General features: G+C 37.8%; 1 protein-coding gene across 6 annotated transcripts in view; it reads right to left on the reverse strand.

Annotated features, from left to right (window-relative positions):
• ap3d1 (adaptor related protein complex 3 subunit delta 1) overlaps positions 1–17,704 on the reverse strand; it is a 30,996-nt gene continuing 13,292 nt past the window's right edge. For 3 of the 6 annotated variants that reach the window (XM_087144082.1, XM_087144084.1, XM_087144081.1), the window contains exons 12-33: positions 17,478–17,623; positions 17,120–17,268; positions 16,732–16,858; positions 16,161–16,343; positions 15,722–15,877; positions 15,427–15,572; positions 14,903–14,995; positions 14,526–14,540; positions 13,907–14,115; positions 13,376–13,426; positions 9,678–9,835; positions 8,193–8,272; positions 7,768–7,939; positions 7,267–7,449; positions 6,998–7,102; positions 6,392–6,571; positions 5,959–6,006; positions 5,694–5,831; positions 5,135–5,275; positions 4,635–4,720; positions 4,258–4,465; positions 1–3,953 (exon numbers count right to left, since the gene is read on the reverse strand). In XM_087144082.1, the coding sequence (XP_087000208.1) occupies positions 3,858–3,953; positions 4,258–4,465; positions 4,635–4,720; positions 5,135–5,275; positions 5,694–5,831; positions 5,959–6,006; positions 6,392–6,571; positions 6,998–7,102; positions 7,267–7,449; positions 7,768–7,939; positions 8,193–8,272; positions 9,678–9,835; positions 13,376–13,426; positions 13,907–14,115; positions 14,526–14,540; positions 14,903–14,995; positions 15,427–15,572; positions 15,722–15,877; positions 16,161–16,343; positions 16,732–16,858; positions 17,120–17,268; positions 17,478–17,623 (2,870 nt within the window). In that variant the 3' untranslated portion in view covers positions 1–3,857. The remainder of the gene's footprint in view (positions 3,954–4,257; positions 4,466–4,634; positions 4,721–5,134; positions 5,276–5,693; positions 5,832–5,958; positions 6,007–6,391; positions 6,572–6,997; positions 7,103–7,266; positions 7,450–7,767; positions 7,940–8,192; positions 8,273–9,677; positions 9,836–13,375; positions 13,427–13,906; positions 14,116–14,525; positions 14,541–14,902; positions 14,996–15,426; positions 15,573–15,721; positions 15,878–16,160; positions 16,344–16,731; positions 16,859–17,119; positions 17,269–17,477; positions 17,624–17,704) is intronic. The other 3 variants (XM_087144083.1, XM_022232139.2, XM_022232141.2) reach the window with 3 other exon arrangements.

The following is a 17,704-nucleotide window of genomic DNA, read 5'->3' on the forward strand; positions in this document are numbered from 1 at the left end:
TACTGATGGCCATCTTGTTTATTTCCCCGTCTGAAAAGAACACATTTAGACGGTAGCAATGGATATTATACAGACATATATCACAGTAATCACAGTTAATACAGTACTTCATACTAAAACAATAATCAACTGCCATCTTCCATTGGTACTAGATATTGCACCAACTGAATTACCACTCAAATAATTTAATAATTTAGGCTTTTTCTTTTGATGCTTCAAGTTTTTTTCTGAGAGAAAAGTGTTTCTCTTACATTCCTTTCACGATGTACCCTGGATTTTTCGTTACAAAATATTATTACCATTTAGCAATTTCACTGTAAACTATAGCACTGCCACGACACAACTCTATGCCAGATGGTACATTATATTATCCATGAATGCGTGTTTGGGTAATCGTGTCTGATTTCTATTCGTAAGCTACAATAATCAATGTGTATATAAACTGGGGGACGGCATTAAGAACTGTTCATCATTAGAAAAAAAGGTCTCAATCACAACGAACAAAAAAAAAAACAAATTCAGAGAAACAGGCTTGCTATTCTCGGCTCAAAACCAACTCTTGGAGACTAATTCCTGGTTACTTTTACCAAGTCAGAAAATACAACGGATTAGATTGTCTAAAAGTGATAACTAAAATTATGAGGTGTACATATTCTATTACACAGAAGCGTGTTAAGGGTCATTTTCATCTCTCACTGTAAAAGATTCTATAAAATTGCCAAAACAGATATGAAATTTTCAAATTTGCAGCAACAATGAAAAAAGAAGTGACAACTTCAGTCATCTGCCTTCTCTTTATATTATTCAACAAATGCAAAAACAAATCTTTATCTGATGAAACAAGGTCTTCAATACTCAAGATTAAAGATATTTGTGTTACCATCAGGTCCATATTGTCTTCAATTTGAGATTAGCTTTCTGAAACTAACCCCAAGAAAATCTAGTTTTAGGGCATTATGTCAAATCTTCAGATCGCTAGATCTTTAAGTTGCTTCCGCAGTCCTTATATTTTGTAATATCCTTGGTTTTTTTGCTATCTTCAGTAGTCCCAGCAGTCTGGGTGTTCCCAGTAATCTATGGATTGCAGTTAATGGATTTTCATGCATAAAAGCTTATATATACAAGCAATGGGATATGTGGTCCCAGACGAAATTCCCATTATAAAGCTTAACATATCAGCCAGTACTTAGAGTTGAATCATTTCAGGAAAACAATTCTGTAGTATTACACACCGTACACGACAGATCTTGAGAGAAGACTAATGTCTCTTTAACACAGACCACATGACACATGATGTCACTTGCTGGTAAAATAGGTTGGAATCTACAACTTGGTCATATGTGATAACTAAATACACAGAAATAAAGAAATCCTAAATGAGTAGCAACACATTCCTGAACTTGACAGCACAGATACGTATATTCTACATCACTCCACTGAAAATGTATCAACACTGATTAACTACATGATAGCAGTAAGTAAACACACATGTATTTGAATTTGACGGGGATAACACAAGATTGGTGTTTCATCTGAAGAATCCCAAACATCTTATGCGTAAACATATCCCTGTAGGTTACTTTAGGGAAGAAAAATCTGAAGAAAGCAGTCAAATCATCAGCAGTATATTGACTTTTCTAAACACAGAAGCAAAACTTTGTCCAACATCTTGAGATCCAGTAGTTGAATATGAGCATTTCTTTTTCTGTATTTCACAATTTTTCCATAACTATGGGAATAAATTCAATACTTTTTGAAAGACAATTCCATATGTCGCAGACATTAAACCCTAACTTCTTATTCTTCTGATGCGAAAGGAAAATTCCTAAATTTTGCAACTGCTAGACTGACCTAGACTGACTCAGACTAAAACATTATAAGCCATCTGCCAACATAAAGATACATGTGTACTTGTAACAAATTCTACGTTAGTTTGTCTGAGGAAACTCCTAGGGAATGGTCATTGTGAGTACAGTATAACAATATTTATCTCTTACTAACTAATGGTCTGCCCAATTCTGTCAACAGAAATATGCTATGCATATTTCTCTTGTACATTTCTCACTAACCAAATGCAAGAAGGCAGGCACAAGGATCATTAATGTGTAGTTGGTGAAAACATGGACTGGGCTTTTGACTTCAAACAATGAGGTATGGTGTTTAACCCTTTGGTGTGAATTGGGGCAGGGACAGGGTGTGTGCTGTGAGAAAACGCAACTAAGTTTTGGTATTGTGTCACAGGCTACAGTCATTGGGGAATTCTCTCAAATCCATATTAGATGATGAACAAGTGTCTCAGAAAAATTCAAATTGTGTACACCACTGCTTCTGACAAAAACCATTTTTCTATCAAGATACATCAGTGGCTGGCTTCCACATCCAGTCTGAGCTAACCTGAACTACTATCTCCCAACCACATATCCAACTTTGATAACGGATTTCACATGCAAAAAGGTTATAACCACCCAGAAGTTTTGCTTTCTACAACAATAATTGCTTAATACATTCCTTTGTGCATGTGTGTACATACGTTGAGCTATCCGACACTCCAAAATAGCAGCCTCCAACAAAAAACCTTACTTTGAAATACTCAAATCAGAATTCGGAAACATATCTTCAGATATTCAGGTTTTTGCAACTCAATTTACAAGATGGAACAAATGTTAAGAAATGCCTGAGAACCCAGGCAATTTCCAAAGCATTTCCAATCAAACTTTTGTGAGTGAAATTTGAATAAAATCTGGTACACTGCATTCTTTAAATTCATGTGCACATAACAATTTGAAGTCTCCATACTAAGACACTGTTGCAATACCTCGCGATTTGGGGCCAGCTTTTGCTTAGTCGCGTACAAGACCCTTGTACCAATACACTGTTTTCAATGGATAAGAAGGGCACGAAGGAACCAGTCCATTCCAGAGATGGTGCTTGCTATGCAAAAGCTTGTCCCGAATCACAAGGAATAGCAACAGTGTCTTTAGTCTTGGGAACTCAAATTGTTATGTTTATGTGCAATCAGATAACTCAGTGTACCAGATTTTATTCAAATATAACTTGCAAAGGCTTATTGGCATGAGGCAAGCCAGACACATGTACCATACCCTTACATATTGGACAGCGAGTTGCGTATACATCACCTATCGGATGCCTTAAACTGTAGCAATTTGTTGGCTAATCCTCTCTGAACTCAGATTCCTTACATTGAGAACAATAAAGGAAATGACCCACTCCTGTATCTTATAATTTCTACATCATTGTATCCAAAACGTCTTTGGAATTACCACTTTAGGTATACACATATGTAACATATATCTATTAACATTGATACATTCAAGCACTGTTCGTTATCTAACCAGTCTTTACACTTCCATTACGTCTTGAAAATCAAAACAATGAACACATTAGCTTCATTTACTTTATAATGAATGGAGCTGTGACTGGTTTGATAGCATAGAGACCATCTTCTAAATTGCTGAAATGCAAAGTGAGTTTTTGAAGTAATCATATATTCCAGGTTTTATGCAAAGTGGATATAAAACAACTTCATGTTTGTTTTAATTTTGTAACAATGGATGCACAAAAGGTTTACTTCCTTTTCCCCCTGAAGAAATCGATCAATTTGTGCCTCACGTGGCCACATAAAATCCTTGGATCACAGAAAATTGTGCATATTTTGTGAGATACCTGTCGATAAAGCTCCATCACAAGTATTCATTTTGCATTCCCACAAAGCAGGATAATGGTCTCAATAAGGCCACAGTACTTAGTATGGGTGAAGATAATGTTTACATGACAGAGATCAGTATGACATGATAAACATAGTTTCATTTACAAGTTCATACTTCATTGACAGCATTTCATGTCTCTGTCAGGAATGTCTTGACCTCCTCAAGGAATGACGACAGCAGACTGGAATCAGAACTTTTGCCATCCACTGAGATACTTTTGTTTGGCTGAATGGTAAACAAATGAAATTTTTCTAATGAAAAATATTTCAATAGTTCACATAAAATACTACCATTTTAAGTGTTTTACAAGAATAAAAAGTACATTGTTGAATATCACTGACAGAAAGTCTTAGACTTGAAAAGGAACGGAAAGAGGAACCTGGGTTTAGGTTGTGTTGACTGTTTTATTTCCTTACACTCTTCAAGAGGTGAACACTGAGAGACTGCTAATCATCACTCAAAACTTAAAACAATCATTTGTTGGGAAAAAAAATCTGCCAAACTTTGAAAAAAGGAAAAATGAACTCACCATTGCTTTGAGCAGTAAGCAGACGTGATGCCCCTGTATTGACAAGCCATACAGTGAAGCTGTTGTATCTACCCTCTCAACAAGTGAAAGATGCCCAAAGAAACATGCTCTGGCAAGGATGATGGAAAAGTCCATTTCCACATTGGGGGTGGTTATGGACTGTTTGCTGGTCAATTCCCCTCCACTCAAGAGCTCAGCATATTCAGTACTAAGTCATAAATAAAAACAATATAAATACAAAAAAGGGATAAGTGAGAATTTCAATAAAATCAGAACTGTTAAATTTTATTGAACGTTAAACCACAGTACATAAAAGGTTGAAGGACATGCATATGATCTATGAAAAATGACACATTATATCTGAAATATCTCCCAACCTTGAACACTGCTTCGGCACCAAGTAAGCAGATACAGGAAGGTGCACTTTAAAATCAATCTTCTCACTCGTAGCACCTGCTTCATCCTAAGTAAGTTAAGACAATAAAAGTAAGTCAGCTGGACAGACAAACTCCTCTAAGAATCCTATATGCAAGACTGTTCAGATGTCAGATGTTCTGATACATAAACTGCACCAGACAATATACATGTACATGGCCCTGTATCAACTACACACTTTAAAAGTTCCTTCTTCACTGAGGGTCTGGCCAACGTTTTGCTTTCAAACTCTTCGCTGATGACAAATTTGCAACGTGGTACAGCTGGTGATGTGATGGCATTTATTGCTACTGATTGCCAGCTGCAATGTTCCACATACATGCAATGAGCAATTCTTTCTACTTTAACTGCATTAAACTGGGCCAAGAAGTGAAGAAAGCAGCACTTCATCCCTCTCCCATTTGTTAACGACCTTTGGTTCTAACGGAAGCATCACTCCTACCTTTAACATGTAAGTCAATGTTCCACGTAGCTTCTGTGTCATTGTAATGCTCTTAACTGTGAATGCAAACTGACCCTCATTGGCCATGCCTGGCGGCAGTTGGAATGGTACCTTGACTCCTTCATGCTGACTTGTTGAGTCCTGTCAAATGAAAACCAGACTACTTGTCACAAAATGTAACAAATTTGCATTAAGAATGCAAACAGCCCATAAAACAAATGCTGCATTGGTGCATTGACAAAATTCTGTGGTCAGAAATGTTGTTAGTTCTTACTTTGACCTAGGAGTCAACTCTGCCCCACCCAAAAAAGTGAGGGTTGGGAAAGTGATGAAATTTAGGAAAATGCACTTACATCTATACATCATTCTGTTGCAGACACAAAGCAAGATTACCTCATCCATTCATTTAATAACTTGAAATCTAAAGATACCACTGACCAACCATTACTTTTTTAAACAAGGCAATTCATGTACAAAAAGCAACACATTCGGTCAATTTATGACAATGTTCCATGTCACACAAAACAACTATTACCCAAACCCCTATTGCTAGACTTACCCCTCGTATCAGCCTGGTGTTGAGAGAATCTAAAACATTGAAGTCCAATGATTTGACATGGGCGGATGTGAGATTATTGAAGATTACAGACACCACAACTTGATTTGGCATTTTCTGATCTACCCTTGTTTCATACGTCTGAAAAACATAAAATTAAAACAGGTTTTAATGTCAGCAAATGGAAGCAGCAGATTATAACAAGCAAATTCCACACATCTACAAAGAGAAATGATTAAAAGAGGGCTTTACTTAAGACTCTACTCACCATTTTAATGGAACTATTTTCTGCTAAGAGCCTGTAACTGGACATTTGCTGCAAAAGAATGAAAGACCAGATATAGGAAGTATTCAACAAGTTTCAAAAATGTTAATACTCAGCACTCACTTTTCTAACCTTAATCCTACAAAGCAGTAGCCAAATTTACAGCACTTTTACAAATTCCCAAACAAAGCTTGGCATCATAAACATGAATTTTATAAGCTTTCTTTAGCATTTAAACATTTATTACTTCGTGTCTATCGCACCTAATACATATCTAGCCCTGCAAACATGCAAAAAAGTTCCACTAAAAAGTATACATTGCCAACAAGTGATACCTATACAACCTTTTCCAAAAATCAACATTCCAAACAACCAAAATAAGTTTCAGTAATTCCAAACTCTTTTGAGATGTATTTTTATCACATCTCATACTGACTGGTATAACAATTTCTGGAGTGTTTTCTTGCGGTGTTCCATTCTCCATCTGTTCTTCCGTCCTTATCTCATCACCCTCTGCTTCCTCCTCGTCATGGTGACCTTTGTGAGATCGCTTCTTTTTCTTCTTTTCCTTCTCTTTCCTCGTTTTCTTCTCTTTCTTGTGATGTTTCTTGTGCTTCTACAGTGTAATAAAACCCTCTTTTAACCCTTATTCTGAAGATAGATGTTTGTAAATCCATTAGACCATGTCTTTATTCTCCGTCTGCAGTCCATTGAAAGATGCATAGGCTGACTGGCACGGAGGGTGCACCATCAGATGACAGTAACTCAATTACTTGTCAGAGGACTGCTTTTGTTATCAGAGCATTTCTTTAAATGCTTTGCGGGTCATCAGTGGCACAATGTACAACAACCTGTGGGCCCATTCCATAAATACAAGCCTTTCACTATTAGCATGTACTAAAGTAAAGTTGGCAATTGTTGTAACTACAAACATGGGCAGACCTTGCCAATATATGAACTGAATCAGAATAGTCAACTGAAAGAAGCATTAATCGCAATATGCACAAAGCGATGGTATTGTTGAATGGTGAACAATTCCTACCCCATCAGCTGGTGATTCACTGACACCTTCAGGTGCATCCTCAACAACAGTTGAGACAGTTGGTGTAGCTGAATCTGCCTTGGTCAACCAGAAAGTCAGATCATCCTAGAAGCAAAGACAGAGGTAGTGGTAGACGATGCATTCATAAGTTACTGCTTTCAAGCTTAAATGAGTGCACAGACTGGTAATAAGCAAAGAATCGACAACTTGCACTACCTGTGCTATTGCACATAGAATGTCAAATGATGAGAAATGACCTCTGTACTGACCTTTGCCACTTCTGGCTTAGCCTCTGCTCCAACTGAATCGGTTGGTATCGCTGCATCTTTAACTTGCCCATTTGTCTCAGGAGACTCTTCAGCAACTTCCTCCTCCATCCCAGCCATCAAATCAACCTCCTTCTCACCTGTTGATGGGGCTTCTTCAGCAGCCTCACTAGATTTCTTCTTGTGCTGAAGAGATGAAAGGATCAAACAGAGATGACAGGATCAAACAGAGATGACAGGATCAAACAGAGATGACAGGATCAAACAGAGATGACAGGATCAAACAGAGATGACAGGATCAAACAGAGATGACAGGATCAAACAGGTCCAAGTTCCACTTTTTGTAAGCTGGGATACATGTAATGATAAACTGAGACTGCTTTGAGTTCTGGCAGCATTTACACAATTCTGAACAAGTTTCTTGGACAACTTCTTTTGCTGCCATCTTTATTTTCCTTCTGGTCTTCCCTTCTCTAAACATCTTTATCAACATTTTTCACTCACCTTCTTGTCTTTTTTACTCTTCTTCTCGTTACGCTCCTTCTCTTTCCGGTGTTTCTTCTTAGGTTTCTCACCTTCAATGATCTCTGTTGCTTCCTGACCCACTTCTGTCTTTAGACCTGCTTTCACAACACGATGTTCACGAACAGGGATTTTATCCTGGTCATCCAAGGGCCTGCAAATACAAGTAATGAAGTATAAGGCTTAAATGACAACAATTGTCCAAACAAAAAACTCTTACAGGTATTTAAAAGTAGACCACAATTCCTTGGTTACATTTCTAGCCGGCACAAGGTATGGTATCACAGTATGAAGTGCTAAAGCAAGACACAATAAACCAAAGCCATACTTGGCTTGGAAAGATACATTCTTCCCATTCACAGTGTAGAACATGTCCTGATAAAATTTAACAAAAAAGTAAGTTTCACCTATCCAGATCAATGTCCAGTGCTCGATGAGGATCATCAAGTGGTCTCTGATCTTCATCATCGTCAGAAAATGTGGCTCCCTGAAGATGAGACACTTTATCAATGACATTGCTACAGTTCAATAAAATGAATGTGGCTGCAGAAAGTACCAAGCATTTGATGGGGTCATGAGTAAAGAAAAATAAATTAGTTCACAGATGTTTGGAAAATGACATTGTTGCCTGCACCTGCAGAAATGGGCAGCAGTGTTTGGGGGATTCACGTACATCCACATCAACTAATCACAACAAATGAAAAACAAAAAAAGATCAGTTTGAAACTTAAAGGTCGAACAAATGCCCAGATAGGACTATCAGAGGGGAACACTGTTATTATTGGGAAAATTTAGACCAAGTTGTAAGCAGCTACGCAGTAACTCCTGTGTAACATGTATGTGGTCTCTAAACACTAAAGACAATAGCATGAATCATGGCACAGGTGCACGATAACCCCTATTATAACACCTCATCTGCAGACCTCAGATATCTTGATTGGCCAAGAGCTAGTCACGTGACATTTGTTACTGTTGCCATCTCCCTGTTCACAGCCAAAAGAATTATACCCACAGTAACCACAGTCCCATAACAATGGCAATTAAAGAACTATACGCTTTATCACTGACCCTGTGAATGCATATACAAAGTGCGCCATTGTGTGCATTCCAAAATGCTTGCACACAAAAGCTGGTTTCAAACATTTTAAAGACAGTTAGTTTAGAAAACCCCCAGAACATTTTCAACAAATTTATAATTCAAAGAGACAAACTATTAAATGTATCTAAATCAAATGAATTGCTTATCACTTAATCCAATAATAATAGTCAGTTCTTATATAGCGCATATCACGGAATGTATCTATGAGCTTATCATTATTCGGCACATTGGGCTCACCTCATCTGAACATTCTGAAACCATCTCAGCTCCCCGGGGAGTATACTAGCCTAATGCAGCCATTTTGGGCACAAAAACGGCTAAACATAACCGTGTTCGGCCTCACAGGTACCCATTTACTCCTCGGTGGAGAGAGGCACATAGGGGTAAAGTGACTTGCCCAAGATCACAACATGCTGCCACCTGCTGGATTCAAACCTCCGACCCTATGATCAGAAACTACAAACCCTAACCACTCTGCCACAGTCCCCTGAGCAGAATATGGAGAAGAGGTATTGTAAAACAAACACTGACAGCTTTTAGTCATGGTGTTGTGAAACTAGCCTCCCTCAGAGATCCTCTATTTTCCTTCAGCATCCCCTCACGAAAAAGATGGCTTTTTGGATTCATCTCAGGAGGCTAATTCTGCTACAGCACTCAAATCAGTCAATATCTGTATACTAGACCACACACAGCAGTCAATATTTATATCATATATCACTGGATGTTTACTGTGGACCTGAATATTGTAGGCCCGTGAGTCCACAACTTTAGGTTCACCAGTACAAGACATTACCTCGGGCATCTCCTCTTCCACTATGTCTACTTTGTGGGCGACTTGAATATCATCACTAGACTCTGAGGCATGGCGCCCTCGCTTGCCCTTCCTGTGTTTCTTCTTATGCTTCTTGGATGTCTTGGATTTCTTCATGTACACGTCAGTCACATTGAAACCTGACAAAATAGGAAATCACAAGAAACAAATAACCTTCAAAGCAGTTATCTTGTCCTGATGGTGTTTAACATTTGCTGAATAAACAGACCTGATATAATGCTCAATGAAGCAAGAACATCACACTTTCCTGTGTAGAAGTAGTGTGCTACTTGGCCAGTGGAAATTCCCAAATAAAAACTGACTGAGCTAACAAAGTGACAACACTGACTTATCAAATCTTGTACACAAAGGGAAAAGAAATGATTTTCATAATCTATATTAACGGCACAGGAACAACCAACAAATATCTCAACTGTCAGACACAAGAACTGTTACATCACAAAGTCACAAAATACTATCACAAAGGCAATAAATTTACAGACACTAAATGCTCCCCCCCAAAAAAAAATTCTCTTCAAAATCTATTCAATCACATGAGCTAAACAAGAATATTGCTTGACTGAAAGCAAATACATTTTTTTAAAAATGATCTTGGAACTTGTCACACAGATCAGGTATGATTGAGATACAAGTAAAGTAGCACTACTCAGAAATTAGCCACTAAATGCGTATAAAGGTGACAAACAGATCAAACTACACCAGATTCCTCTTACAGTGATCCCCGTTATAAAGCTCTTTTTTCATTTCCTCAACTGCACACTCATATACTGTGTATAGCTCCCTGTGGTTATAGCACTCCCGTTTATAACACTTTTCGGAATATAACACTCACTATTTTAGGCTGCTGGTACAACATTAAGCTTGTGAAATGATTCCAGTTATACAGCGCTCTTTACCGTGGAAAGTTAGACACTTTGAAAATTGACGAAAGAGCATATTGCGAGGTCGCCACAATTGGTCATCCTCTGGGGCACCAGTACAAGCGATCACACGAAGTGCAGACATGCATCCATACGTAGGCCTGAATATCATCCATAGACTTGATGACATGCAAAGGTGTAAGTGTGGTGGTATACCCATAAGCATACAGCCTTACTGTGGTGTGCATCTGCTGTTTGCAAAACTCCTGGCCTTTAGTGGCTTGATTTCAAGTTTCAAATGTACTTACATGTTGTACATAACAGGGATGACTCAGATGCTAAATGCACAGCTTAAGCTTATCATATCAAATTGCTGGGCATTCCCCAAGTAAATATGCATGCATGCATTGTCTTTGCTTCATGTTTTTCATCTGAATACATGACATGTATTGATGCTGATGTGTCATTATTAAACCTGTTTATACATAGTGCTGTACAGTCATATTTCAGAAAAAAACAGGCTGCATTTTCAGAAAGACAAAAATGCTGGGGACTTGATTCATATTTCTCTGAAACAGTTGACTTGAAGATCTTGCAGAAAATTAATTTGGCTAGTACAGAACTGTCACCGTAATTTAAGAAGATCGGCGACGACCATTTTTTCACCGAACAGCAGCACATGTGCAATCAGTGCAATGTTGCATTTGTCCCTAAATCTGTTCTGCTGTCAGAAATTATCAGCTATCCCACAGAGAAAAAATATGAGTTCTGTAAATTTTCAAATGTACATGTATATGATTTGGATAGAAAAGTGACTGAAAGAAGTTTTGCCAGTTCCACAAAGGAGTTTCAGATTACCCTACATGTACCTCACAATGCACGATATCAGTGCACGTGCGGCGCAGTCCTTCTGTGTCGGAGATATAAGACCTACCATACTACCGACTATCTAACAAAGTCCCCTAGCATTAATCTTTCAAATGACTGCCCAAAATTGTTAAGTATCATACACTTCTGTAGCTGGATAATTTCTGGATGTTTCTAGATGAAACCTTTTCCATGAAAGTTTTCAAGGCGCCAGGGACCCTGGACTGTTTCTGATTGCAGAACCAATCAATCAATTGTATCTGTACTGCATGTTTCTGATTGCAGAACCAATCAATCAATTGTATCTGTGCTGCATGTTTCTGATTGCAGAACCAATCAATCAATTGTATCTGTGCTGCATGTTTCTGATTGCAGAACCAATCAATCAATTGTATCTGTACTGCATGTACATATGTGGTCATTTTAGACCTTGTATCCCACACTAGCAAAAAAATGAATTAATAATGACATAGGCCAAGTTCCAATCAACACATGCAGACGATACTACACTTAATGCACAAGTACATGTACATCTCCCTGTACCTGTACTCATTATGCACATACAAGACATATAGGTATCTATACATGTACATGTGCAGATGTGTGTTGTACATGTTGCATGTCCAGTCAGTCATAGCGCTGTGTGGTTGTAATGCTCAATTCACTTCGGTCCTTTTGGGAGAGCTATAACGGGAATCTACTATACCAGCATAATACTTGTCAAAGAGAAGGGTCATATCTAAAAATGCTTCTTGACAGACATTTTTGCTGAAAATTTATGGTCTCTTGCTCCTAAAAAAAATGAGAATGTGTTTTATATTTGAAAACAGTCTCCAATGAAAATCTAAGGGGACTGTGTTTTTCAAGCTGCTTCCAAATGAATGCCTTGAAGTAAACTAAGAATGTTTGTTCCTTTTCAGATACTGATGATTGCTTTACTTTTTGACATGCACACAATGCTAAAAGCACAGAATTTAAACACAAACAAAACTGTTGGAAATGTTTGGTATGTCATTATTTCTGTAGCTCTATCCAGCAATAAAAACCTAGAAAGTCAAAAGTACAATATCCAACAATACCATATTACTTCTCAACTCTGCCAAAAAGCACTTTCATTTATATTACTGAAGGTGCAGATAATAATTCTTCTCACTTGTGACATGTCCAAATTACATCAAATTGTGCAAAAAACACAAACCTTCGGCAAAACCACTCAAATTATAAAATATTATGCATTCCCTGACAGCACTGGTGGTTTAGACTTACAGATTCTCCATATCTGTACACCAAACTCAAAATTTCAAAACCCCCTAGCAACAGGCATTACACAGCCATCATACCACAATAATCACATCATGAATGACAACTCTATTTCTGGATTACCTCTCTCTCCCTCCAGTTTTCTCTGTCCAAAACTCAAACACTGCTTTTGTAACTAATAATTACAACTTTTCCAGCTTCTTCTTTGACTGTAAAATACACTACTCAAAAAAAGTTAAGGAACTTAATGACCCCTTTTTCCCAACTTGTGATTTTTTCCAAGCAAGGAGTGGGGTCTAGTTCTTTCATATTTTGTGTGTGTAGATGGTGTTCCCATTGGACAAAAATTTAAAACTGTTTCAAAACATCAAATGCACATTTTCAGCAGTAAAATATCTCATATAAAAAAGTATACACAAAATAAAAAGTGGTCCCTAACTTTTTTTGAGTAGGGTACATGTTTTAATTTCCCTACGGAGCACACTATGTTTTTGATGTAATTTTAATATCATTTTATGTCTATTACTTGTCTTAACAGAAATTGGAAAATGATTTCCAACAGTTTTGTCGAAGACAATGAATGCAAAAAGCCATCCACCAAGATCATGCAAGAGTTGAAAAAACATGACCAAGATTTTTTCAAGCATGCTTTTACTCTCCATATTCATTCACCTGGAATATCACGATAACTCTTCGCTTTACGTGACTCATCTTTTTTCACGCCTACAGAGTATCCAGAAGACATGCACAGACAACAAAAAGAAAAAAACTTAAAAAGATCGAAATGACAAGGCCAAAAGTATCAGGTTTGATGTTAACCAGAAGGAAAGTTGTCAATCAAACTACTTGAAAGTCAAAGTAAGAAATCACAATCCTTTAAAAAACGTTTTTGCAACTTTGTGGATTTTAGTAAGTGGTAAACTAGAACAGAAACAACCTTCAAAGTAACTGATTTATCATTTTACTTTAATAGAATGTACCATGTGGACTCATAAAAGGTAAGCTCTCAGATATCTTGCAATCAGCTTAAGAAATCTGGTCAGGGTAGTATCTACTAAACAAATATATAGATACACATGTATATGATACTAACCCTCAGAGAGCACACATTTCATTTAACTGATTCAATAGGTGTTTTGCTTATCTAACTTTGCATTTCTCTGTTCTACAGGTCCTTCAGTTGGCCTCTTTACAAATTCTTACCAGGGACATGGAGAGGTACGTTGAGATCAATTTTAGCTACAGGTATTCCATCCACAGTTGCATCATTCTCAGCAGCAAGATCCTTCAGTTTCTTCTTACGGTTATCTTTGAGGTAGTGCGGGTTACTAGCCTGTTCTTCACGCCGTATCTCCCGCCGTCGACGCAACTCGTCCTCATCTGGCTCTTCATACCTCATCTTCTGACTGACTCTAAGGAACAAAGACATCTTCCGTCAGACATAAACCTTTCACTACACATGAGAAATTGATATTGACAAAACCTTAGCTCATAGCATGACCAGTAAGACTTCTCTCACAAACAAAATAAACAAAATATTGGTTTGGTTTCTCTGTAGGTGGACAAAGAGAAATTCTAAGGCACTGGGTGTAAAGGACACAAACTGTTTTAAGGTCGTTCTTTGGGTTAGGTGGTGCAAGGGCGTAGGGGAGAGAGGTTGAGCAAACAATGTTTCTAAGCTGAATTCGTTGAAAACATTTGTGAGGCAGTTGGGGTGTGCTTCAAAGTTGCAGACAGAGATTGCGTTGAAATCCCTAACATATCATCAACCCAAACAATTAGATTTGTATGGTCAGAGCATGAATGACAAATATCTCCATACCTTAAAGATGTTCCGCTGTACCAAGCAGCGTGAATACAAGTGTGAAAGTTTGAAATATTTTTGGTGAGACCTTCCAACCCATTGAACATATTTTGGTTGTCAGGATTGAACATTTTTTCAATTTTTCAAACATCTTAGTTCACAGAAAAATGTTACATAACATGAAGCTTCTTCAATCCTGAACCACATCTCTGCCGTGCAAAAATAGTTACAAGACTCCCTCATTAAGTTGTCACAATAGTACACATTTCAAGCAAAGTCCACCTTCCCCTGACAGAAGTTGTATACTTTCATGGCATTTTTTCCCCAGCCTATCACAGTTCTGAATTTTATGACAGTGACTCTCAAACTAACAAGCAAAGCAAAAGCATTCTTACCTGTGAGCATCATGAACAAACATAGTGTCAATGGTGACCTCATCATCGGAACTTTCTGAAGGTGGCTCATTGATCCACTTGTCAAGATCCAATCTAAATGAAAGCAGCATTTCAAACAATATTGTGTTATGTTTTATATCTGATGGGTTTTATAAAGGGGCTTTGGAATGTTGAGGCTACAATAATGACTTTATGGACAGGTGGACAGGAAGGTCAGGTGGCTCCAACATATGGCTGGTCATATTCAAAGTGTAAATGCTATGAATTGCTTTCACACTCACGGTGATGTAGTTTTAAAGCTAAGCAGTAACAGTGTGATGACATTTAAGTCAAAAACTTCTAATCTGCAAAATATCTAACAAGCAGTTTTATTACACGTCCAAAAAATGGATTCCACATTCATCAGAAACACACAAACTTTCCAGAAATTCAGTACATTAGTAATGGTTAAGTATTGCTTTTGATTCCAGCTTTTATCCAATACCCAAACTCTACTTGATTTAGCTCTCTGCAGTGCTACTTACCCCTCAGGAATTGGGACTTTCTTTTGAGCTTTAGGTGCAACAGGGTTGAGCTCTCCAGCAAAGAGGGCAGCGACCTCTTCGGCAACACCCACATCTTTCTCTTGCAGCTTGTTAATATATTTCAACATTTGGAGGATGCAGCAAGCCTGTTTCAAATCAAAACAACAATTAACCCTAATTTAAGAATTGTTCATCTGCTTATATCATTATCCGTCAAATGTTTACCTTTAACGAGATAAACACTGCCAAACCGTCATACGGCATTATACTTTTGTGGTTTTGTTCCTGTGCTTACCCTTTCCTGTACTTCTAAATTGGCACTCTCGGCAAACACTGGCAGTTTTTCTGTGATGAGCTGAGTCACTTCTGTGATCTTCTCTTTGTCTCCATCTGGTTCCAGCTTTATCAGTATTGCACTGTACAGCTTAATGATGTTATGAACATAGATGCTCTGCAACACAAAGTTACCAACTTCTCTTAATGAGAGTAAGTACATTTCTGTCAGCAGGTAAGAAGTTATTCTGTTCAAGATTTCCAATCTATCACATCAAAGGTATGAGAAAACAAGAGTACGTACCGAATTCCAAAACAGGGTTATACAAGCAAAAAGTACAAAGTAATCTAACAAACTGAAACTAGCAAATGTGTCATTGTAGAGGAATAGCACATTCTCTGTGAACCTGAGAGATTTAGCTTCAGCTGTGACTGACTTCTAGATGCAAATTCTGACTGACCTGTATGTGACCAGGTAGACTAGTCACTCTTTGTCTCAACATGGCTTCCAACGTTAAGCGTGGCTCCAGCAGAAAATCGGAGAACTCTCCAACAATCCAAGCAGCAGCATACAACACCTCACATATGCCGTTGAGTTGGGCTGCTGAACCCACCAAGAGACTAGTATTCTCAAGAAGCTTGGCCTATAAAGATCAAATCAACCATGTCAGTCAAAGCTGATTCAGATTTTGGTAAATCTACATTCAGAAGTCAAATGAAGCCGAGAAATGCGGAACCCTTTTAAGAACACTCAGTTAAGTCAACTTTAAGATCTCCCTTGTGATGTGGCTGGGTTGCACACAAATTTTAAAAAATTAAACAACTAACGCTGCCTTTACAAACACATGAATTGCAAAATTAAAACTAAACGAGAACACATACCTAAAAGCTAAAAGTTAGAAGTTAAAAGTTCACCATTTACATTCTTACAATGGCACCGTAACTGATAAAACAGGCTTGCTTTCAATACTAGTTACCAATTCCTCAGCGCTGCTTGGGATAACCAACTGCTATTAAAGACTGCAAACTTACCATTTGTTGAACAGCAAAGGATCGTATGGCTTTGACACGGATAGCTACATCTAACATCTGAGATGCTATTAGGTGACCATGCTTCGTTCCTTCAATCCTAGTCAGCTCTACGAGAATACTGACGTACCTGTTATCAATCAATTATAGACAAAACAAGGAAAATAATAGCAAGTAGCAAGGCACTGCTTCAAACGACCTTTAAAACAATCTGTTCTGCCCGGCTCTCCAAGTACAATCCAAGTATAATGCATATGCAGGTTTTTAACACACTGATTCTCTAATCAGAATGTTCTCTGTCTTGTCGTTTATTTTGACAGAACTGATGTTGGAATTTTACGGACATTAATCGGCTAGTTTCCGCATGAAGTACCATCAACAGTAAACCTACCATTCAAAGTTGACAATGTACTGATAGTTGTTCTGACTGCATATCTGAATGATTTTAGCCAGAAGTTCATCGCGGTATTGCGAGCCTTCTGCTCTGTCAACATGAATCATCAACTTCTTCACAATCTCCATCAAATTCTTCTTAGAGACCTAAAAGAAGCAAGACAAGGATAGTTAAACTTAGTTTTAACTACACTGGACTGGTAGACTAAACGTAACATTTCATAAAACAGAACAAAATGAAACTAAGTACAGGAAAACACTATTCAGAAATGCACTAACAAAATGACTACACGCTGAGAAAAAGGGAAAACAAGTGACCAGCGCCCCCCCCAAAAAAGCATAAACTCCAAACTAACCATTCCATAGAGCAGGTCCAAAGCTCGTAAGCGGATGGATTCATCTTTATCATCTAGGCAGTCTAAGATGAGATCCTTGTGACTCTGAACTGACTTAGGATGGGTCTTAAGAATTTTACCCATGGCAAGCAAACCCAAGTACTTCACTACAGAACAAAGACAAAGTAATGATATGCACAGAAAGAGTTAATATTGCTGGTAATTAATTGGCTTTATGCTATGGAAGG

Source organism: Acanthaster planci, linkage group LG12, assembly GCF_054643075.1.
Source record: "Acanthaster planci isolate LZ-2023a linkage group LG12, COTS_SCS, whole genome shotgun sequence".
NCBI lineage: Eukaryota > Metazoa > Echinodermata > Asteroidea > Valvatida > Acanthasteridae > Acanthaster > Acanthaster planci.